At 32.4% G+C, this 26,246-nt stretch overlaps 2 protein-coding genes across 2 annotated transcripts in view; one reads left to right on the forward strand and one right to left on the reverse strand.

The window, feature by feature from the left end:
- Nucleotides 1-8,751, forward strand: part of LOC140435780 (adipokinetic hormone/corazonin-related peptide receptor variant I-like) — a 378,597-nt gene extending 369,846 nt beyond the window's left edge. Inside the window, exon 7 of the mRNA XM_072524516.1 lies at nucleotides 8,573-8,751. Coding sequence (XP_072380617.1) covers nucleotides 8,573-8,751 — 179 coding nt within the window. The remainder of the gene's footprint in view (nucleotides 1-8,572) is intronic.
- Nucleotides 8,752-21,310: 12,559 nt separating this feature from the next.
- Nucleotides 21,311-23,176, reverse strand: LOC140435827 (E3 SUMO-protein ligase ZBED1-like). Its single transcript, XM_072524565.1, has one exon. The coding sequence runs from the start codon at nucleotides 23,174-23,176 to the stop codon at nucleotides 21,311-21,313; it is 1,866 nt and encodes a 621-aa protein (XP_072380666.1).
- Nucleotides 23,177-26,246: the final 3,070 nt, after the last annotated feature.

Below are 26,246 nucleotides of genomic sequence, written 5' to 3' on the forward strand. Positions count from 1 at the left end.
ATTTTGAAAATAAATCACACTAATTTTGTTGTAAGAGGAACAGAGTTTAATTAATAGTAAATAATAAAAACAAATCTAAAGTGTTAACACCGCAACTGCCAAATAAGTGTTACCAATTTATGCGAAAATGTCACATTCATTTGATCGCAGTACAAGTGTGATCCGAATAAATGTGCTTCATAAAAACGCTTCATAATCCACTTATACTAATTAAATGAATAAAGTTATGGTGTATTTTTTTAACCCTTATCTGGGCAACACATTTTACTTACGTAACCGCACAATTCAGGTCCATTGGGCCCACCACTGTTCTTGAATGTACTCTTCGTAGTTACTCATATATTTCTAATATTCTTTTTCAATTTTTTATTAAAGTTAAATTTAAATAGTCTAGATTAAACAAAAGGTGCTACTATAGTATGAGGTCTACCTCGAGGGTACGATCTACCTGAAGGATTTGCATAAAATAATGAAATGTAAGAAAACTTTTGTAGAAAAAGTATTTATTCACAAGTAATAAACCTTTGGAGCCAAATAAAGACTTGATGTTAACGCATGCCCTGGAAAATGATTACGGTGTTGTTGCCTTTCATTATTGTGTGAAAACCCTTCTGAGAAAAGATTATGGTAATTAGCAGCTTACGTATAAAGTAAATAATGGTGTTGGCCGATATGTGCTCGACCGTTTTGCGCCCTTACCTGAAATCGGCCGGTTCTAAAACTTTCTTAATGGAGATGTATAGCTAATTAGTTTCTTATATCCACCGTTTTGCGCTCTCTTGTAATCGACGTTTAATTTTATTCTACCATAACGATCAGGTAACGGTTAACCTAGTAAAATTAGTTTTAAAAAATCATAAAACTATAAAAAAAAATAAAAATAAACCATCTTCCCTTCACACTTTCATTCAGGCTTAGGACTGTCATATTTTATACATAATATAAACATTGGCGTGTTAAGAAGATGTTTTTTTTTATTTTTTCATTGTTAATTTTTTTTTTGTTTTTTTTATTTTTTTTGATTTTTTTTGTAAACTTTTTATACAGTAAAATACAAAAAATTCTTGGGAATAAAAAATTATCTATTTATTGCAGCTTCTGGATATATGCCAATGTCCTTAAACACAACCTTAAGTCCCTTGTATCTCTATATTTCTGTAAAGTTTTGGATATTCTTTCATCAAGATTAATATAAGTTTTCTTGCGCCGCTTTCCTTCTAGATTGAAAGTAAATCGATCATAAAGGTGATCACAATATTCCGCTTCTTTAACCAGGCACTTCACTAATTGGAATACATTGGTATATGGTCTTATTAATGTATTTAGACCATGATTCCAACCTTCTAAAACGTTATTACTGCGATGTCTTTGATCATGGCAATTCCACATTTCCTTGGTAATGTGATTATTTTCTAACCATTGTTTGACAAAGTAGTCATAAAACTGTTTCATTTTTTCAGAAATAGGAAAGGTTTCTTGAATGTATAACCAGCCATCATCGATATCTTCTATGGGTAGATACGCTAACGCAGCACACATTCTTATGTGCAAACGTATCTCGTCGTTGTCAGTGTATTCACAGTCACAGTCAGAAACAAGTCCAATATTTTTCCATATACATCGATTGAAATGAAAATTACAACCAGAAATTTTGGCTTCGGGAAAATAATTTTCTAAGGCACCAATCACTGCCTGTTCAAAATCCAGTTTTATAAGAGATGGTTTCCAATTTGGTAGTTTCTCTTTCATTGATGAAAATAACATATCGTATATCTCTTTGGTTTTGTTAGGAAGTAACGCAAATATCAATGGAATTGTATTTGTCTCCTCTGACGTACTAACAATATCGATATAAACGGTATATATTTGACTAAATTGCTTACTGCAGCTTTTGAATATTCCATCCATAAATACAGTGTCCTTGCTGAAAAAGATGTTTCTGTTTATTTGACATATTAGTTTGTTTATTGCAGGTTCACCAGACTATTATTATATACCGGCCAGGTTCACCAGACTAAATCGGCCGATTAAGGAAACTATAGTAGTTAGATATTTCTATTATGAAAATTTCAAAGCGCAAACTGGTCGATTTCAGGTATGGGCGCAAAACGGTCGAGCGCAAATCGACCGTATTCGTAAATAATAATAATAATAGTATATTATTATTTTGCTTTTACAAATTAATATTTTGTCATACCAATTTACTATTTTAGTTGGAACTAAGCCAAAAGATTAGCTTGTTCCTACATAGAATAGCAATTGATATGAATTCAATTATTATTTATTATTATTAGTATTAGTATTAAAAAAAAAAATAAAAACAAAATAAACATAGAGTTGTAATTTATTTTTCTTTATTGCAATACTTACAAACTTTTTTAATTATACAGTGATTATATACATTTCTACTGCATATTTCACAAATTTGTTTTTTTTTCTGTTCTTTTTTGTTGGGCATATGTGACACATTTTTTTTTTTTTTTGTTAAAACTGGAGGTTTTTCTAGTTTTTGCTTTTTATTGCCTGGTTCAACTTTCTGTAAGCATTTTTCAATACACTGTTTTATTTTCCATTGTAGTCCCCTTGATTTTCTTCTTAAAATTTGAGGCAACACTAGTTGTTCTGTTGTTGTTGTAAGAAACAATCTTCGCTTTTCTTGTATGTTTCCGTTTCATTTTGGATGTAAATTTGTCCAATAAATGAGGCTACCCCAGTCACGTCTAAAATATTTATAAAAAATGCAAAAGGCCAACGGTTAGTTCGTCTTTTGCACATATATTTATGAACCATTTGGTCTAGCGTATCGACACCACATTTTGTACTAGTATCATATCTGGGTTTTTGTCAACATCATCTGCACAGTAAGCATTATGATGCATGGTGGACAAGATTAGGACACTTATTTGTTTTTTCGAAACGTAAGCCACAAGAGATGCTTTTGGAGTCCTAATCAATCCTAAAATTCAAGATTTCTCTAAACGGTTCTTGTTTGGTAGAAATTCCTCCTCCTCTATCCTTTATCCTTCGGTAGAATGTGGTGACGTTATGGTATTTGGCGAATGGTTGTTATCCATTCTTCTCTCTTCTGGGCGCGGTGTGTTGCCTCAGATAGAGAATAACCTGGTAGAAATTACCGAGGAACAAATCTCTTATTTTTTTTTTTGCCAGTAATTCATGTGCAAGAGCAAAATCAAGTCTCAACCAGTTGGAGATGCAAGATTTTTGGCTACTGTATTTCCGTTTTGTTCTGTATATGATCTTCTTCTTCTTCTTCTTAGTCGTTAACCTGATGCAGGTATCGTGATATCATGAAGCTATTAGCTAAATTTCCCAATGTTCCTCCACGTTTTTCTATCTTCTGCCATTCTAGCACATTCTGACGATGGAACGCCAATGGTAGCATCAATATGGTCCGTGTATCGTGTGGGAGATCTACCTCTATTTCTTTTGCCTTCTACTTTTCCCTGGATGCTAAGTTTTTCAAGAACATTTCTTCGAAGCACATGTCCAAAATAGCTTATTATTTGTTCTGATATTTGTGTTCTTAGTCTTTTCTGTATATGATATTCTGTATATGATATTCCACCTAAAAAATAATATGTTTCCGAGTCACAGGCCCACCATGTTTTTATGCCATACTTATCTGGCTCTGAAGGCATATACTGCTTGAAAGAACACCCACCTCAATAAGGAACAAGTTGCTCATCTACCGTTATGTTCTTTCCTGGTAAATAGTATTTCTGAGAGTTCTGGTTGATTGGTTTTACACATCGCGTATTGTTGCTAATTTGTCGTTCCTTCTTCACTCAGACCTCGTGTCCATATAGCCAAATCGAAAAATCTTAGCAAATTTTTGAATCGTTTTAACCCCATGATAGCTTTAAATATGGTAGGTCCATAAAACTTACTCCAAAGTATATCTACATTATGGATGTTGGTACTTAGGTGCCCTGCAGTTATTAGTAATCCAATAAAGGCATATAGCTCTGTAGAGTTGTAATATTTCCCGTCCTTTATCCACAGGACTTTTTCGGCTTTTTTATTTGTACACTTTACTATTTCGTTCACAATTTTTTCGTTAACAAACAAACAAAAGGAATCAACAGATCATCTACACTTTGACCAGGGGCTAACATTACTTTGTGCACTTTGCTTTTTATTATGTCGCAGGATCGCATACGTTTTATTGGTTGTGGTTGACTCTTCCATTTAATTCCATCCTTAGTTTCAAAAACTACACACTCTAAAATCTGGGAACTTGTAGCTACACATTCTTTTTAGAGTCACTTTCAATGCCACCTACTTCAGGAGATTGGTTCATCATCGCAATACCATAAATTATTAGCAATATTTTGCAGTTCTGCAGCTGATAATGGTTTTCGGGACATTTTATACGCACTAACTACTTTTACTGAATTTCAATATAATTTTAGGAGCTTAACTGTCGACACTAATATTGATATCAAACGACTGATAGCAGATGCATTATTTATTTTAAAATATGTATAGATACCTACCTAACAATATTATTACATTCTAACAATAATTATTAGTTTTTAAAATTCATTTATAATAGATATAACACCTATTGCAAGCATCTCTTTGATGTGAACATCAAAGAGATGTTTGCATTGTTTGTTACACGGTAAGACTTTCTTATTTAAATTCCGTAATCATAATTGTTGAAAAGTTGCGAAGAAATTAGGTTTTAAATGACAAAGAACCAAGGACAGCAGAAAAATACTGATGGAAAAAACGGATATTCGAACCAAAAGAACAGACTATCTAAGAAAAATAAAAAAATATAGAGCAAACGGTTATGATCAACGTATCTCCACAGCAGTCATACAGCATCTAAATCATTGGATGATGGTTCAAATAACTGTTTAAAGGCTCCTGTTGCCAAAGGTTAGAGGTTAATTATTGTACATGCAGAAGGGGAACAAGGTTTTGTTCCAAATGTTCCAGCAATATGAACCATAACAACTTTACAAAATGGCTTCAAGAAAAATTAATTCCCAACTTGTAACAAAAAACCGTACTTGTATTTGACAATGCATCCTACCGCAACGTGGCCTGTGACGCAGCTCCTACAACTCTGTGTAAAAAAAAGGACATGCAGCAATGGCTCATAGAAAAATGCATTTCTTTTAAAGTGACCGATGCAAAACCCAAACTTTATGAAAACATTAAATTGAATAAGCCATCGTATAAACAATATGCAATACAATGAAATTGCGAAACAAGCACACATTGTACTACGTCTTTCTCCATACGACCCTGACCTAAATCCGATTGAGAAAATTTGGGGAGTAGTCAAAAATCATGTATTTTCAAAAAATGTGTCGTTTAAAATCAGATGTTGGGCAGATAGCCGAAGAAAAATTTAGCAATCTCGGAGCACATGTGTGGAAAAAAAATCTTGCGATCACGTTATTGTAGCAGAACAGCAGTGCCTTAGAAATTTTAAAGATAAATCATTAAAAATATAAACGAGATGCATATAAAATGCATTTTTGTTATGTACCGATGCAATTTATTGTTTGGCACATTGGTCTCAGTCAATCACTGCAACAATTTCGACGATGTAATTTCCTTGTCTATACGTTTTAACCCTTAACCACTGATATGCGGTATGCCATACCGAGCCGAAAATATATTTTGTTGTAAAACGTGTTTTATAAAAGATTCTTAGAACACCATCTGTGTACCTTCAAGTGGGGTTTAATTGTACCTGCTCTCAACTGCTGCAGTTTTAGTACACGTTTAGTCTTTGAGCTACGTTGACATAAAGTTTTCTTGCAGTATTAAGTACCGCATGTCAGTATTTACGTTTCTATAGTTAAAAGCAGTGTAGTGTATTCTTTTGCTGTTAGTATGGCAGCAAGTTCATCCAGTTGTTCTAAATTTAGCCGCAAAACTGTAAAGCTTTCAGATGATAATTTTGAGGCTGTTTTATCTTAATGGGCTGACGAAGTACCTAGTGATTTAGAATATTTTAGTGATAGTGATGTTGACGATGCAAGCGAAGAAGTATGTATTGAAAGTTCTCACGACACCGGAAGTATGCAGTCGGAAAGTTCTGAAGACGAATAGCATTTAAATGATAATGGTAAGTCATATTTTTATGGCAAAAATCATTTTAAGTGGTCTACTACAGCACCCTCGAAAAATGTAAGAACTCCGTTACACAACCTTGTAACAAAAGTACCAGCTGTGCGGTACAGAGATATAAGAAACAAAACTTCGTCATTTTTTTTTAATTTTCTTATTTCTGAGGATATAATACAAGAAATACGCAAATGGACAAATAATAAATTACGTGCAATTCGTGAAAACTATAAAAGAATGAATAGACCAGAACTAAATGAAATTGATGAAATAGAACTAAAAGCCTTTTTGGGATTGCTTTTATACTCATCAGCTTTCAAATCCAATGACGAAGATATAAATTCTATATTTGCTACAGATGGCACTGGTAGAAATATATTCAGATGTGTTATGTCAAAAGAAAGATTTGCAATATTTCTAAAATGTTTACGTTTTGATAACCCTCTGGATAGAGAAGAAAGAAAAAAAATAGATCCAACAGCAGCCATTAGTAACATATTTAATATATTCATATCAAATTGTCAAAAACTGTATTTCCTAGGCACATGTGATTGTATTGATGAAATGTTGGTTGGCTTTAGGGGAAGGTGTAGGTTTAAAATCTATATGCCTAATAAGCCTGTGAAATATGGCATTAAAATAATGTGCCTGACAGATGCACGAACAAGTTACTTATACAATGCCTATATATATGGAGGCAAGGACACTGACGGAACTGGGTTATCTGAGGAAGAAAAGAAGATGAATAAACCAACTCAATCTGTTCTTCGGCTTGCTAAACCTATTTATGGAACTAACCGTAATATCACAGCTGATAATTGGTTTAGTTCTATAGAATTAGTAAAGCAGTTAGAAGTAAAGAAGTTAACGTATGTCAGAACCCTCAACAAAAATAAACGGGAAATCCCTCCAGAATTCCAGCCACACCGATGTAGGCAAGTAAATTCAACTACTTACGGATTTACGAAAAGTTTATCCCTAATTTCCCATGTGCCAAAAAAATCGAGGGCTGTTTTACTTATTTCTTCGATGCAGCATTCAATAGGCACGGATCAGATAACTGAAAAACCAGAAATTATAGCTCATTATAATCGTACGAAAGGGGGTGTCGATACTTTAGATGCCAAGTGTGCCAAATATTCTGTAAAACGTCGTTCTCGCCGATGGCCACTTACTATTTTTTACCGCATTATTGATATAGCTGCTGTTAATTCGCATGTTGTGTACCAATCACTACAAGAAGATAATATGGAAAGGCTAAACTACACAAAAGAGTTGGCGAAACAATTAGTTTTACCTCATCTACAAAGAAGACTCGAAAATCCCAGAATCCCGAGAGAATTATTATGTGGTATTGAACGAATACTAGGACAAAAACGCCAAAAAGAAGCAGATTTTGAAGAAAGGCTTGAAAAAAAGAAAACGTGTTACTTATGCCCGAGTGCATTAAAGCGAAAGACTTTTTATGTGTGCTTTTCTTGTGGAAAACCAGTGTGCATACAGTGTACAAAGAAAAATTGCGGACCTTGCGCGCAAAATGACTAGTTATTTTATTGTAATTTTTGGTTATTATCAGAATTTTGTATTTTAGTTTCTCATTAAATTTAAATCATTAGTCTGTTACTTTTAACGTTATTTTACCATCTGTTAGTCACAAGTAATCAATTTTTCTTGTAATTTAGTTTATAAACGATTGTGTAGTAACGTCCACCATTTTTTTAAATATTATGCATGCATTCATAATATTCTTGAAAAAGTAAAGTTTATTTTACTTGTAGCAGTATATTATGCTACAGCAATGTAAAGAATCATTCCGTAGTTGATATAAAAAACAAATAGAGTGATATAAGATAAATTCATATTAAAAAAAAAGGAGAATAGGCAACGGTATGATATACCGCATGTCAGATTCTACGTCCTGAAACATCCGCGTCAGTAGTTAAGGGTTAATTTGGTTAGTATAATTCCACTTCCAGTACCTTTACATGAATTTTTACCCCGCCTTCGCGCAGTTCTATGGTCACCAGTGAATACAAGTATTCTATTATACTTATATTAATAATTTATCTGATCGTACTAATTCTTTAGGCGCGTCCGCCATTTTGAATGATTACATCAGTAGAATTCTGAAATATAAAAACAATGTTCAGGTGCCTTAGTTCAAGTGCACCGACAATTCTGTAGAATTGTCTAAAAGTATTGACAATCAAAAGGAAATTCGGTTTAAAAGATAATATAACTAAAACGTAAGAAAAATTCCTTAGTTGTCGTCCTTATTTTTGTTTTTATCGTTTAAAAATAAAATAGTTTAAAATATACAATAAATATTTGTTTGTTAAACTTCAAAAATAGATTTTTTATTTACAGAATAATTTTATTCAGTGCTAAAACAAATATTTTTGTTGAATGTTTTAAAGACAGTTATTGACTCATTCCGTGAACTTGAAATGTTTGCTTTCAGATGGCGAAATATCGAGTTCACGTGGTAGCAGAGTTTTCGTAAGAAGAATTTTAAAGTGTTTCCTACGCTTTAAAAAAGGTGAGAAAATTACTCATTTATATTTTCTTATCTTTGACTTTCGCTTCGCTTCTTTAATGCCCGTGATAAGACGACAATCACAGATTCTGAATTTCTCTTAAAAAGTAACTCCATAATTTGGAATAACATTGGAAAATATTAAAATATTTTTGAATTTATAAATTAATTTAAAATTGACTTAATCATACTCAATTCATAATATTAAGAGTAAATTCAATATATGTAATACCAAATACTTACCACGTCGGTATAGTATCATGAGTTGAATGATTTAATTCTTAAGGACAAAATATGGAGACCTGGAAAATATTAAGCATAAGTATCAAAACAAAACAAAATTTGTTTAATTTGTATTTTGAGAACTATTTCTGAAGCGGAATTCGAAACGTCTAAATATTGTTAAGAAAGTTCCGCAAAATTTATTCCACATAGGAAAACTCCTTTAACGAGAAAGAAGAAGCAGTTCAAGAACATTCAAGATGACATCAAAAATTCATGAAATGTCTAGTGAAGTTTAAAACGTTAGAATATATATATATATATATATATATATATATATATATATATATATATATATATATATATATATATATATATATATATATATATATATATATATATATATATATACTGTCGATATAAACTAAACAAACAACACAGTTTAACAGTTTATTAGGGCTGCAGTCAGTAGGTTTGGCCGGGATGTTATAGAAACACTCTTTTGACTTTTGGTCGAGCTTTCGGAATTCTTTTATTCCTTCTTCAAGACACTGTAATTAGAAGAAAGTGTAAATATTTACAACATATCTCAAATTGTCATTACAACTTACTAGTCGTTGAGATTATTTTTCTAAAGCTACGACACTCAACATTAAAAAAACACATATAAAATATAACATTTAAAATAATGGACAATATACATTTTAAAATTTAGTTGGAAAGTTAAAATTTTGTTAGTGACATCTTTTCATGGTGTGTTTTGACTGATCCATAGAGAACAGAAATTCTGTTCTCTGAACTCGTTGAAGATAGAAATAGTACCTAAACGCTATTTTAATTTTATTTTTGTAACTAGATAGTTAATTTTGTCAAATCATTCAATAAACATTTGTAAACACCATTTAACAGTTAATAATAAAAGATATAAGTATCATGACAGAGTAAAACATAACAAATTAATGACTCTAATGCAAGAAATTGGAATTGACAACAAAGATCTTAATTCAAATAATTCGAGAGTCGCAGATTACTACGAATGGTTTTATCTTTAACAAATCAGTACAAATTGTTGGATACGCAGATGACATAGACATCATAGATAGGTCCACAGAATCTCTGACTGAAGCATTTCGGTAGTTAAGAGCATCTGCACACAGAATGGGACTAAATATAAATGTTCAAAAGACCAAATATATTTGTTGCACTAGGTCAAGCAACCCGACACCTACACGAATAATAATTGATGACCTAGAACTGGAAGGTGTTGACACCTTCATATACTTAGGGTCGCTGCTAACCAAAGATGACAACGTCAGTGAAGAAATCAAAAGAAGAATAGTGCCCGCCAATAAGTGTTACTATGGCTTAAGAAGACAGATGGCCTCAAAAATGCCTAGAAAAATTAAACTGACTGTATACAAAACACTAATAAGACCAGTGCTAATATATGGTTCAGAAACTTAGGCACTAACACAAAATGACCAAGAATTGCTCAAACGTTTTGAGCGAAAAATACTAAGACGAATATATGGAGGCATAAAAGAACAAGGTTTGTGGCGCAGGTGTTACAATTTTGAGTTGTATAGAAGATTTGGAGAGCCTGACGTTGTAAAATTCATTAAGGTAGCACGTCTCAGATGGATAGGTCATGTAATCAGACGAGAGGAAGATGCCATAGTCAGAAAAGTTTTTTACCGAAGAGGGCCGATCGGACAACGAAGAAGAGGAAGACCGAGACTTAGGTACCAAGACAACCTAAAAAATGATTTGAAGTCTATCGGAATTAGAGCATGGAGAAGAGTTGCCTGAGACAGGGGCGAATGGAGGATTGTTCTGAAGAAGGCTTTGGCTCATAAAGAGCTGTAACACCACTGATGATGATAACAGAGATCTTAGAATTATCAGAAACATTTACTACAATCAAATGGCCAAAATCAAAATAGAAGACCAGTTAACTGATAAAATTCCAATAGAACGTTGAGTACGACAGTGCTGTATTTTGTCTCCATTGTTGTTCAATATTTATTCTGAATGGGTATTTAAGGAAGCTTTAGACGGTTGTGAGAAAGGAATACTAATAAACGCTAAATGGTTGAATAACATTAGATATGCAGATGACACTATAGTTTTTGCCGATAATCTGAATGACTTACAGATATTAATAAATCGCATAAGAGAAGTCAGCAACAGATACGGACTAGCTCTTAACATAAAGAAAACCAAATTTATGACAATTAGTAAAAAACTAATACTAAACGCTCAACTTACAATCAACCAACAGAATATCGAAAGAGTCGAGCAATATACATATCTAGGCTCCAATTTAAATAGCCAATGGGACCACTCAACAGAAATTAAACAGCGAATAATAAAAGCAAAAGCAGCATTCGTTAGAATAAGAACCATTTTCAACAGTTGAGACATATCATTAAAAACAAAATGCCGTCTACTGAACTGCTACATATTCACAGTTTTGCTCTACGGACTGAAAGCGTGGACACTGACTGTTGCATCTATGAATTGGCTCGAAGCTTTCGAAATGTGGTGTTATAGGCGCATCTTACGTATATCCTGGGTTGACAGAGTTACTAATGTGGAGGTCCTGCGTAGAATGGAGAAAGAATGTGAAATTCTCATGACCGTCAAAACTAAAAAGTTGGAATATTTAGGACACGTAATGAGAAATCAAGAACGTTACGGCCTTCTCCAGCTGATTCTCCAGGGGAAGGTAAATGGTAAGAAAGTACCAGGAAGAAAACGCATTTCCTGGCTTCAAAATTTACGAAAGTGGTATACACGACTACCACTGAACTGTTCCGCGCTGCAATAAACAAAGTAAAGATAGCCGTGATGATCGCTAACATCCGGAACGGATAGGCTCTTTAAGAAGAAGATAAGTATCATGCAGTATCTGCTAAATCTGCGACAAAACCTGCTATCTGACATTATTTTTAATATTTTTAAAAAATTAAACTAAAAATATGTACAATACCTGTATAATAATAAAATCCTTAAACTGTATTAATTATAAGGTCAGGTATAAACGTAAATTTTAAAATTGGAAACGTTTTTTTACTTCCTGTAAAAACTAAGTTTTCGCATATAGCAGGTATTGTCAAATCGCTGACGATATCTCATTTTGTGTATCTTTTTTTTTTTTTCTAAGAAAATGGCCTGTTAACGTTAAATTTCTAAATAGACTAAAATTTTTGAGTATTAAGCAAAGTAATAAGTTTGATATTTTAATTGTTTATTTAAATATATTTGCACTAAAAAATTAATGAATCCCCAAATAAAAGTCTTTTTGTATTTTTTATTTACTTTAACCTACACATTTCATCTGTCCAACCAGTCTATACGCTTGTGACGAAAAAAGTCTTATTGGTCTTACTTGATTGGCCTAGTGATGACAACAAATTAAGAACCAAACTTAGTTACAGTATTAAGAATTCGGTATTACTTTCTTTGCATCAAAAATTTTTATAATATTGTTAGGCTATATTACCAATGTAATATTTGTAATTAAATATTTAAACATTACTTACATAAATTAAATGTGCCGTAAAAAAATATTTCTTAAGTTATTATCTTTTGCCGGCAAATCAACAGCTTAACTAACAATAAATCGATTATAAATGGAGAAATCCCCGTCATAAGAAAGCGAAAAGTAATCATACCCTCTCAGCAGGAAGCTAATAGGGATGTTGATATCCGATTTCGAATGATGTAAGGTAGGTCTATAATAGACTATTGATTTCGAGGATCAAATTTCGTTGGTTGCAAGCCATATTTACAGATTTAGATGAAAATAGTGGAAAATTATAATAACATTAAAACTTATATTATATTCTTAAAAACTTATATTTGTTTGCGCCATTTTTTTTATTTAAACAATAAGAATACACCTAATCTAAAAGATTAATTAGCATTTTTTCTTAAACATAATTTTCGTAAAATTTTTGATTGTAAGCTAGATGTCAAAAAAATGTCTGTAAAGGAGACAGAATATGCAAAATTTGGCCACTACTCTTTTTGATACCAAAAAATATCTACATACCAAAACATCTGAAGAAACTTGATAATGGATTAGTCATGGTGCCTTTTACTGGCAGATTAAATTTTAAGCAATATATTTCCAGCAAAGTCACATAAATATCATATAAAATTTTTTAAATTTGGTGATTAAAGAACTTATATATACAAAATTATACAATATTGCGCAAAAAATAAAATCCAGTTAAGTCATGAATCACTTGCAACTAATGTGGTCATGTTTCTAATAACCTACTATCTTGAACCTTAAAGAACTACATGCAGTGACAATTTTTACACTAGCATGCTGCTTATTCAAAAACTTTTAGAAGGAAAGACGTATATTTTAAGTCCGTATGAGTGCAATATTCTTGGAATGTTAAGTGGTACGTATAGTTGCATTAAAATGGCGTGACAAACGAGATGTTTATTGTGTGTCTTCCAAATTTTCTTCTATAATGAAATCCACAGGAAAATAAATAAATGGGAACAAGAAATTATGAAACCAGAAATGATAATTTATTATAATTCGAAGTCTGGCATTGACATATTTGATCAGTGATCTCCTTATCCTTCTGCTATTAAAAAATCCAATAGACAGATGGTTTCATAAAGTAGCTAATAATTTATTATCATTTTTAACGTGAAGGAAAAACCATAGTAATTCGGTTATTTTTAGTTTAATCTGTTAAGTTTAATTGAATATTGTTTTGATTCAACTAAATTTAAAACAATTATGCCACCTATTTGACACTGCCATGAAGTCCAAGAAGCACATATTGTAATTTTGTACTAGGAAGGATGGATATGCACAAAAAAATATGGTACGGCGTCTCAACAGAAATCTACAGTTTCGAATACTTTTAAACAAATACCATGAGACAGGCAATTTTGTACGAATGTCTGGTCAAGGACGCCCAAGGTGTACAACAGCAATTGATGACCATTTTTTCGTTCTTAGTTCGACAAGAAATCACTCATTGACTTCAATGCACCTCAGAAATGACCTACTAAATGTCAGAAAAGTGAATGTGAGTTCAAAAACAGTTAGTTAGAACAAAATCATAAAGCTTGTCATTTAGAATTTTTAAGAACAGATATATTGTTGAAGTGATTGGACGGATGAGTGGTGACACTTACGTTCAAAATATCCTACAAAATCATGTTTTGCCATATGTTGGTTACATTGGATATGGACATTTTATGTTAATGCACGATCATGTTCGACGACATACCGCTGCCATAGTGAGTAATTATCTTGATAAAATTCAAATTCGAAGATTGGATTGGCCACCATTTAGGCCGGATTTAAATCCAATAGAGCACATGTGGGATCAGCTAAAACGCCGAATACGACAAACAAATCCCATTCCAAATACAATAGAGCAGCTTCGACTTGCTGCACATGATGAATAGAATACAATTTACCAAGAGTATGTCCAAAACTTCCTTGCAAGCATACTGAGAAAGATGCAAGCAATATTAAGAGCTATAGGAGGGAATACTCGTTACTGATCATGCACTTGTTTCAATTAAGATGACTTGTTTAAGCAGTTTAAGTTTAGAATAAAAAAAACTTATTTACCTCACATTAAAAACTTAAAATTGTTCATTAAACATTGTTAAAATAAACTCTATTTCACAATGAACGACTTGATTGACCAGAATTTATTTTTAAAAAAAGAAAAATTATAAAATTTTCTATTCTATGACTTACAAGATAAAACAGAAATGAGTCTTAAAAATTTTGGATTGAAAATTGTTTATTCCTTATTAAATATTTACTTTGAAATAGAAGTAAGATTCTAGTTTACTGTCGATTCTAATTTTATTTCTCACTATTACGTATTACCTATTAGATTACGACTAAAAATCTAAGACGACTCATTTTATTCAATTTATGTCAATTTCATTGTATCTTTAATTTATAGGAATGTAAACAATTGAACATGAACATGCATATTTAACCGTAATTAATTAATATAATTTATATAATTCGAGGATAAGTAAATATTTCATATCGTAATCATATCGTATCGTAAATAATACTATTTATGCATTATGTATTTGCTTGGGTAATAGATCAGGGCGAATCTGTTTGCAGGTGGATGCGAGAGGTGGCATTCGAATTTTTGCAGAAATAGGTGATGAATGTATGTACAGCGTTAACAGGCCTTTTAGGCCCATTGCTAGATGGATAATTTCCTTCGTTTTCTATTCTCAGCTAACAGCTTCCAATCTTTGATTCCCATCTCTCTGACATCTTCCATCACTACATCTCTCCATTTCTTTCTTGGTCTTCCTCTCTTTTTTTTTGCCCTCAGGTACTCTCCAAGCAATATTCTTGACTAGTCTATTACCTTGCATTCTTTCTAGATGGCCGAGCCATTCTAGTCTACGTTTTTTCACCAATTTTGTTATTGTAGGGTTAGCATACAACTGACACACTTCTGTATTAGTTCGTCTTCTCCATTCTCCCTCTATTACTTTTCCACCAAATATTCTGCGAAATATCTTTCTTTTCCATGCTTCCAATGTATTCTGTACGGTTTTGTTCATAGTCCATGTCTCGGCAGCGTATATCATTGTGGGTCTAATTATAGTTTTGTATACTCTTATTTTTGTATTACGAGATATATCTTTGGCCTTAATTATTTTGCTCATGGCTCCAGCACACCTGTTGCTCTTGGTCAGTCTCAGGTTGATTTCAGTTTCTTCCTTACATGTCTGATCAATAAGAGTACCTAAGTACATATATTCATCCACCTTCTCGAATTCTACAACTGATCCATTCTCCACCTCCAATTTAAAGGATCCCCTGGTGCTTATTCCTTTTTTGCTCGAGATCTTCATGTACTTCGATTTATTAATATTAACTTTCAGTCCCATTTTAGTGCTGTCCCGAATCAGTCTTTTTGTTATATTTGATAGTTCTTTTCCATTTCTTGCAATAGAAAAAAACATTGCAAATAAAAAATGTAACTTAGTGGTTTTGAGCAGAAATGTTCATTAAAACTTTTTGTGTGAAATAAGCCGTCCTCCCAAAAATATCGCTTTCAGCTACACGGCTCCGCGCGCGAAATCATTTTCTAATAAAATTTATACAGATTCTAGTAAAAATTCGAAATCTTTTGATCAGAGTTACCTATCGAGAAAAATCAAAAAGCGTTTTAGAGGTGAAAAGTTCAGCTTCCTTCTAAGTTTTTATATTTTGCAGCAATTTAAGTTAATTTCTATAAAAGTGTTTCTCATGAAATCAATAAAATGTTAGCACTATTCCATTAACTGGTCACTATGTAAATTTCATTGTTAAAGCTCAGTTTTTAAAAACTATGGCATGAAATTGATTTCGGTTTTGATTTTTGACAACAAATGTGAGGCATTTGAAATAAGACTAAAAAACTTCAAATTTAATCTTTCACATTACAAACGATTGCACGCCACGAAAAATACTTTTATAAAAAGTACCTGTGTAATCAAAAATAAAAACAGTTTTAAATGTTTTAGATCGTTTGTAATCCTCTTCCTTAATATTTTCCTCTTCGTAAGGATGTAGTGGCGTCATATAATTTTATTTGACTATTTCTGTCCAATTATCTCTCTCCTGTGCGTTTTGTTTGGCTTCGGAGAATAATAAGTACCTAACCAGTGATTTCCTTTATTTGGCCTGACTATCGTACTGGAGATCTTCATCTCGATCTTTTACGCGGTACGTTACCTTCAACTATTATTCGCTCCATGCCATCTCTTCTTCTAGTTATAATATCCAAAATATCTCTAGTTTTTATGTGACCATTCTAGTTTTTATGTTAAGTTCTGCTATAGTTGAGTTATAGCGACGGGCGGTCCATGGTATGTGCAACATTTCACTGTAGACCCACATTTTAAATGCTATTATACACTTTAAATCGTATGAAGTTTCTGAAGCGTAGTTGGCGATAGGAAATATCAATACTCGAACAAGGCGTAATTTTGTCTTTTATGTTCTTCCAAATTTTTGTGAGTTTGTCTGTTGCCGATCTGGCCATTGTGATGCATTAACGGATCTCGTCTTCGCATTCTCCACTGTTAGTAATAACATAACCTAAGTAATTAAATTGCCTTACCACTTCGTAACCTGCCATGATTCTTATCTCTGTTTTTTGAAACCACAATATTAACTCTTATTTTAGCAGTATTATTTAAATATAGTTTTTGTAATAAATAGATCAGATGCTCTGGCGTACTCATTTCTCTAAGTATATACCACATTTTATCCCATTTTACCTAATCAAAGGCCTTGGAATAGTCAACAAAGCATAAATATGTTTCTATGTTAAACTATCGAGATTTTTCGATAATTTGACGAACATTAAAAATATATTCTCTTGTTCTACCCGAAACGAATCCGCATTGTTCTTTGAAATTTGTGGTAAGAGAATTGATTTTAGTCTTTCATTGATGATGGTTAGAAGTACTTTGCTCGGTTTGATATCAATGCTACTGTACGGTAATTATTGCAATCTGTCGGTGAACGTTTTTTATATATAGGAATAAACGTGAGTTTACCCCAGTCATTTGGCCACTTTCCGGTATTCCAGATCTCACTGCAAGTTCTAAGCATTACTTTCGTCCCTAATTCTTTCGTTTCTTTGAGTATTTCAGCTGTTATTCCATCTTTTCCTTCTGCTTTTCTGAATTTAGCTTTTTAATTGCCTCCTCAATTTCTGATTTCAATATTTGAGGTTCTTTTTCATAACTTCTTTTCTCTATGTTATTGTCTGCGTCGTTCTTAGAGAATAGTATTTCGCAATTTGCTTAATATAATTTTAAAACATTAATTTATAGTCGTATTGCCGTTTTGCGTTATTTTAATTGAAATATTAAGATTTATAACTGTTTGAAAACCATTTGCGTAGGAAAACTTTTTTGTTAACCTCATGTCAACCGCTTTCCATTAAAATGCCAGTTTAACTGATATATATTTTAATTAAAAATCACACAAGAAAATTCCGATAAATTTGCTGCATTCGTGTCGCAAAAAACAAATAAAATTTCTACTTGCTATTCTAAAAATATCTAAAGCTATTTTTAATATAAAAAATAATAATTCTTTTCGTCTATAACCTCAGTGGTTAGGACTACATTAAATAAATCAATAAAAAAAAATAATTGTTATTTTTTCGAACTACGATGTCATTGCTGTCGACGTTAATTAGAAACTGGTTTGTAATTATTTGAAGTGAAGCTTCTATACTGGCATTGTATTCACATCGATTTACTACAATTCATCAATTCGTTTCTACTCATCATATTAATAACTTCCTTTTAAACTGTATTAAAATTTTATTTACCTTATTAAATTATATAAATATTAAATACTTTATTTAGTTTATATAATAAATAACGTTTACTTTGTTGATAGGTTAACCTTTGTGTCTATACCCAGGTACCTGGGTATCCTTGGTAATTATTGTTTTATCTGAATCATTGACGATAGTATAAATATTTTTATTCGAGCTTCTAGTTATTCCTAAAATTATTTAGAACGAAGAGATTTATAATAAAAACCAAAGAAAAAAATGCATATAATATATTAAAATTACTTGTCAAAGTTTTTACACCATTACGTCCACACCCGTGGCACCCGGGTAACACTAATGTTTAGTAAATTATGAAGCTCTGTCTAGTTTTTTTTTATAATAAAAGTGATATGGAAACGTAAATAAAAGTTACATTTTAAACACATTGTCCACACTTACTTATATTTATTGAGTGTTCGTTACATAGTGGACGATTACAAACATTACATGATTTTCGTGTCTTTCTTAGCCGCATTTTCGCTAAAGACATACAAATGTAGCAGTTTCCAACAATTTTGAGGCGTCCAGTGGAATCTCGAAGTGGTAATGACTCTGCAGTATTACTTGAATCTGTAGGTAGAGGTTTTCCTAACATACACTCAATTCCTGACCTTGATAAAAAATTTCGGTATACATTTGGTACTTTAGATCTAGCACAAATTGCAGGCATCACTAGTTGTTTCCCTAAGTCTTGTAGAAAAATTCTACGCTTACTGGTTTCAGTAGAACTCTGTGGATTATTCTCTGTATAAATTATATAGGTTGCTAGGCAAGCTACGTCTAGGATATTGTAAAAGAAGGCTACTGGCCAACGCAAAGTTCTGCGTTTAGTGGAATAATGAGAGACCATTTTGTCCATGTTGTCTACGCCTCCTTTAGTTGTATTATAGAACTGAATTATTTCAGGTTTATTTTTTGGGCCACTTACATTATCGTTGTCATGCATTGTTGACAGCAAGATAACGCTTTTTTTCTTTTTTGGTATATATGAACAAATAGTAACACGATCTGCACTGAATCCGTGTAATGACGATTCAGGCTCACGCTCTGGCGAAGGCAGCATTTCTTGTGGAATATATGGTTTGTTTCTTTTTAAAGTACCAACTAATGATAAATTCCAAGACAACAGGAGACGGGCTAGTGGAAGAGTTGTGAAAAAATTATCCATTGTTATGTTTCGTCCAGAATTTTTGTATCGGTAACACAAATCTTTTACTACGCGTTCACCTTGATTAGTTTCACGTCCAGTCGAATTTCTTCCAGTATAAATTTGTCCAGTAAGTGGATACGAATTATTGGCGTCACAAACCCACCAAACCTTGATGCCATACTTGGTAGGTTTTACTAGCATATATTGCGTGAAACGTGTCCTACCTCTAAAAGGAAATAACTGTTCATCCACAGTAAGAGAATCCGATGGTACATAGTTACTACGTAAATTATCATTGAGAAGATGGAATATATCTGTAATAGCTGCAGCTTTATCATTTTGCAAACGTTCTGCACGTGTTTTGTCATTGTCAAACCGTAAGAATCTGCTGATGCTCCAAAAGCGATTTATGCCCATACTTGCTCGGTACAAAGGATGAGAGTCTGTTCTCCATAAATCTTTGAGTGCTCTGAATTTGAATGCCGTACTCCTGCTGCAATAAGAATACCTAAGTATGCATCAAATTCTTCTGTTGTGAGTGGCTTCCAAACATTTCGAGGTTTGTCAGGGTTTTCAACATTATACTTTTCACAAACGCTATTAGCTTTTCGATTGATTTCGCGTATAATTATGTCACACATTACGTCACTAAAAACACATTTGAATGTATCTCTAATCGAAAGAGTTTTAGTAGAACGTACTGGACCCGTTTTTTCACGCAAAAGGTTACGTTTCAGTGTTCGACTTGCAGTAAACGGTTTTCGTTGCCAAATCGTTTTATCTTTTGCAACCAGAACATCACTTTAGAAAGAACTTTCTTGAAAATCGTCAAAATCTTTATTACTACTATCGTCGCCGTCGGTATCGATTTCAATCCTATTATTGATATCAGTAAAAACGTCCTCTATGTCAGAAGCTTCATCTCCATCCGGTTTGCTTTACGAAACATAGTCCTTATCTGATTCCTGGTTTTCGATATTTTTGTCTACTTCCTCATCTATATCGTCTATAAATTGTTGCAAGTACGTCTGTTGCTTTTCATACGTCATTCTAAAACTGAATGATCTATGTATAAAACATTGTAAAAATAAACAGTAATAACTTACCTTCTAAATTCGCTAGCACTCACTTCTCTTCTTTCCATTATTACAAGTAATTACAACATAAAACACGCATATAGTCACAAAAATAATAACTTGTAAGCACAGTTAAATAAACACTGATAGTAGTGGTGGGTAGTAGTGGTGGGTAGTTCCGGAACGAACTAGTTCCTGGAACTAGTTCACTTTATATTATAAATGAAATAGTTCCGAAAATTAAATGGAACTAGTTCCGAGGAACTATTAACGTCACTGCTGATTTTATACTTGATACCGTCATTTATGCGAACTGCTAAGTATTTCTTCGATTGACGAAAACGAAAAACGAACTAGTTCCGATTCCGAGCCGATGAACTAAGATAGTTCCGAGGAACCGTATGATGAATCGTGATCGGTTCGATATGCTAGGCTGGATCGTTGGCTGTCAGCTTCAGCTTGTTGTAGGTACATACGTATATACATATATACTGTGCTTCGATTAATTTATTATAATTGTCTGTTTGTAGTAGTCGTGTCTCGTAGAGAAGAAAAAAGGTTGAAACAATTTGGCTGTATTATTGAGTAATTATGGCGGCTATTCCAAAAATACTTTGATGATGATATTTGAGTAGTAATAAATTCACAAATTGATGAATGAACATAACATTTAATACAATACATAAAAGTAATATTTTTTAACCTTTTATAAAAAAATATAAAAAATTATCTATTAAGGAAACGTAATTCTAAATTCACTAAAAAACAAAAAAACAATTATATTCGTAAAACAAATCTTAATAAAATAAAACTTAAAGTCTAGAAGCAAAGTTACATAAAGTTATAAATTATGATTTAAAAACATGATTTCTCTAACTTTTTTTGAAGTTATCCTATTTCTCCGTTCGGTTATTACATAGCCAGATTTAGAAAAAATGCGTTCCGAGGGCACAGAAGTTGCTACTAAACACAATCTTCTTTTCACTAAGTGAAATAATCTTGGATATATATTGCTTCGCTCATTCCACCACTTAAGAGGATCCATTGTTCGAAGAAGCAAAGGCTCCTTCAAATATCTATCCAATTCAATTATGGCAGCTGCTTGAGGATTATAATCATAGGCACAAACAGTTTTTACCTCCTCATCAAAATCATCCCAGAAATCTTTGTTTGCAACAATAGGTTGAGAATTCTGTGATGTTGATGGTATTTGATTTTGATTGTCTATTTCATCAGAAATTCTAAAAGATTGCAATTTTTTTTTCATAATTTCACAGGCACGTTTAAATTTAACCTCATCCACAAATCCGTACTTCTTAAACCGTGGGTCCAAAATTGTGCTTTGACAGTATATTTCATTATCTTCAATATTTTTAAACCTTTCGTTGAGTCCACTTTTCAGTTTCAGTATCATTTGCTTAATTTGTTCAGATTCATTATCAACGGAGAGTGAATTCATTTTTTTTCTCATCATTTTTACTATCGGAATAATTTTTGAAATAGTAACATATTTCTCAGCACTAATCTCTGTTGTCACGTCCAAATATATTTTTAATATGGCTATAACTTTCTCTATTGTGTACCAATCATCGGCAGACAAAGTATAATCTGTTCCTAAAACGGCTAATGCACTTATAACTGCATTTTTTATTTCAAAAATGCGAGAGAACATTTCATACAAACTATTCCATCTTGTGCATACTTCCTGCTTTAATTTTAGTTTTGGGAGATCCATTTGTTCTTGAAAAACTTGTAACTGTGATGTTGCAACAGTACTCTTTTTAAAGTAAGTAACTATAGATTTAACTTTATCAACAGTCTCCGATATTTCTGTCACAGCATTCTTTACAATTAGATTTAGCGTATGGGCAAAACAAGGAATATGTTGCCAATTGCAAAGTTTGACAGCTAAAGTCACATTTGCAGCATTATCAGTTGTACAAGCTGCTACGTTATCTTCGAGGCCATAATTTCCGACTATCTCCTTCAAATGGCGAGAATAATTCTCCCCTGTATGTCTATCTTCCATTTTGATGCACTCCAGCAAAACCGATGTTAATTGCAAATTGTTTTCAAAGAAGTGCGCAGTTACGGAAAGGTAAGACTCAGTTGTAGACGAAGTCCAAGTATCAGTCGTCAAACAAACAGCATTAATATTTTTTAATTTTTGCTTAACTTTTTCAAGTTCCGATTGGTACAACTGTGAAAGCAAATTATTTGACAGCGTTTTTCTAGTTGGAAGAGAATAGCCTGGATTTAACATGGAAACAAATTTTTTAAATTCCACATCGTCAACAAGAGAAAAAGGTTGATATTCTTTGACAACCATCCTTAAGAGTTGGATGTCAAAGGATCTCGATTTTTTAGATGAAATTGGTTTTGACACATATTCTTCCAACTTCGATTGAGTGTCTTTTTTTATTGGTTTTTTAACTGGATTGGAAGGGCCAGGCATTTCCTCTGTTGATTCTGCGATAATTTCATCCTGAATATCATCCCGAATTTCTTGGACGACAACGCTACTTTTTCTTTCAATTAACAAATTTACTGTGGGATGTTTACGACCAAGATGCCTTTTCAAATTTCCCATAGATCCGCCTGTAGTTTTTATTATTGAAGAACAGTACTTACATTTAGCAACACCTTTACTATTCACCTCATCAAAATGTTCCCACATATCACTTACTTTTCTTCGTGGCAAAGGCATTTTATAATATATTTATCAAACCGTAAAAATAAGAATACAAAAACGAATAACTGTAGGTTACGTCAAATGCGGAAAAATAAAAATGGGAATGTGTCGAATGTGAAACCAAACCAACATCAAAATAAATTGAGTGTTAGCTATTCCTTAGTCAGCGCGATGCATTTTTCTTAATCTCTTACACCCAACGATATAATTAAATTTTACGACTTCCTGTCATCGCTGTCGAAAAAAATTGCTATGTAAGTAAAATGATTACAATGTTTTAACATTGCAAAGATTTTGTTTATAAATAAACCTTTGAAGAACAAAAAATTCTTAGAGAGATAATAAATAAATGACAAATCAACAATCATAGAAAAATAATAGGATTTTGATTTAAAATGCAGCAAAATATGTTTAGACAAAGCAAAAAGCCCGGGTTCGTTAGGAAAAATATTCCTATGAGATTTTTTTCTTCATAAACACATTCATGAGATACCTCAGAATAGGTTCAAAAGGTCGCCTATATGAAAAATGTCCTATTTTATTTAAACAACATTCTACAGGTAAATTTCAGAAAAATATACTTAATCGTCATTTACGTATTTTCGTTCCCTTAAATAATCTAAATTCATACATATTTCCATTCCTCGTTTACGTATTCAATTTTACAGATCTATTCCGATTTTCTAGTCAGTAGTGTGTGTTAAATCTCCTTATTTTTAGATGACGGCCACTTCGTTATTTTCGTGAATAGAAATAATTATTTAAACCAATACCTTCGAATTTAGTTTCCTATCGTTTACCATATTTTACTTTTATTTTATTTGTGATGTCGAATATCGAACCTATTTCTAAACACTCTATCCGATTCATATCAAGATTAATCATACCGATCTGATCGCAAAGTTAGTTATAGTTCCAAAGAACTAGTTCCAAAGAACTAGTTCCAGGAACTAGTTCCTTTTTAGGAACTAGATCCAAGGAACTAGTTCCTAGAAAGGAACTATGAAGCCCACCACTAACTGATAGCAAACAAAGAAAAATCCCAATTGTCTGTTATTTTCGGAATGTACAAGCGAAGTTTACCGAAACAATGCCGGGTACCTGGGTAGCACGGGTATAGACTCCCGTATCAGGTACTTGGGTATTGACATAACGGTTAATATGTGGCGCTAAGGTGGCGTAAAACATAATAATTTAGTGAAATATCTTAACCCTAGAACCACAAGGTGGAATTTGCGGAACGTTAGCAACAAGGTGGCGTCATATAAAACCGATAAACTCACTCTTTATGTTTCAATCTCTGCTATTTATAAGTTTAGTTGTTACGGTAAAAAGTGTGTTTAATAGGTATTAATTAACATTAGATACTGAAATTTATTAACACCAAAATTATAACAATTATTATTAGAAAATTTTAAAATTTTCCGTATTCGTAACTTAAACTATAAAACTAAGGAAAACATTGGGTCACCAAACTTTTTTATCAAAAAGTATGTTAAAACTGGTAAAATAAAAAAAATGATAGAATTTTTACAAAAAAAAGTCATTTACAATCTACACAAATGCTAAGGCGATATTCGGCGCATACCCTTTTATGGCAATGTTCACATTTATTTCGAGCCTTTCTGTTCTTTTTTCGGGAACAGACGTCACATCGGCATAATAAATCATTTATCTTTTGAGCAGTTTCTTGTTCTTCTTCGCAATTTAGAAATTTACGAATATTATTCCTAGTTTCTCTTGGGAGGCGTGTATTGGTCATTCTTTGTTTCAAATAATCTTCTACAAGGGAATATGATAAATCTTTCAGAAAAGCGGACCGTTTCTGTAATTTTGTTTTGCAGTTACATTTGTATATCACATAGGAATTGAATCCAGCAGGATCAATCATAGCAAACAAAATTCGAAGTGGCCACCTGCGAATTTTTCTCAAGACTGTCGTTAGATGACAAAGTTGATCAAAAGTATCAACGCCGCCTTTTGTTTCATTGTAGAACAAAATTATTTCAGGCTTCTTTGTTTTTTCGTCAATATCTGCTATCGTGTGCATAGTTGATAACAATACAACAGTCTTGTTTTTCTTAGGCACGTAAGAAACTAACGTTCTGTTTTCGTCAAAAACAAGCCAAGATGAATCAATATGTTTTCCGTTTGTTTCCACTAACTGCTTTGGAGTATCAGGTTTATTTTTTTTTATTGTTCCTACCAGCGGTAAATTCTTTGCCAGTAATTTTTCTGCGGCTTCATACGAGGTAAACCAATTGTATATAGTGCAATTTCTATTGAACATTGACTTTTGCTTTCCTCCTTTCCAATATAAGGTTGAGCAGAGCACATATAATATGTTTTCGCATCACACAATCATATTATGTATTAATATCCTATATCTGGAATATATTATGCTGTTACCCAATGCTTCCTGAATAGCCCATAATTATATGCTGTCAAAAGTTTTTTCGTAGTCTATAAATGCTACACAGATTGGTAATTTGTGTTCGTTAAATTTTTCTACTAGAACTTTTAGTGTGTGAAGATGGTCACACGTGTTGAACCCTTTTCTAAAACCGGCTTACTCTACTGGTTGATATACATCTAAATTTGTTGACAATTTATTTGTAATTATTTTTGTGAATGTTTTATACAGTTGTGATAATAGTGATATTGGACGATACTTTTTCAGATCTGCATTGTCCCCTTTTTTGTGTGTTATTATTGTGTTAGCAATGTTCCATTCCTTAGGCGTTTCCTTCGAATAGGCATTTATTACAAAGTAATAAATATTTAAAAAGTAAAATTATTTTATATTTAGAAGGATGCTTCGCACTGTACCTACGCTTTCTTAACTGAAACTCAGATGCAGCTTTTTTTAAATATTAATTTATGTAAATAATGTTATATCCCTGGAACTGCACTGTTGGGTCTCAGAAACCCAGAGAGTCATTCATTGCAATGTGACATGCGCATGAGTGGTTTATGTGTGTCGTCACTTTATGTAAATTCAGTCTGTCGTAAGCCGAGTTAGAATACGGGTCATCCGCTGCATTTTAGTGAAACAACGAGGTAAGATATTTCCAAGTACAAGCAT

This window comes from Diabrotica undecimpunctata, chromosome 1, assembly GCF_040954645.1.
Source record: "Diabrotica undecimpunctata isolate CICGRU chromosome 1, icDiaUnde3, whole genome shotgun sequence".
In the NCBI taxonomy this organism is placed as follows: Eukaryota; Metazoa; Arthropoda; class Insecta; order Coleoptera; family Chrysomelidae; genus Diabrotica; species Diabrotica undecimpunctata.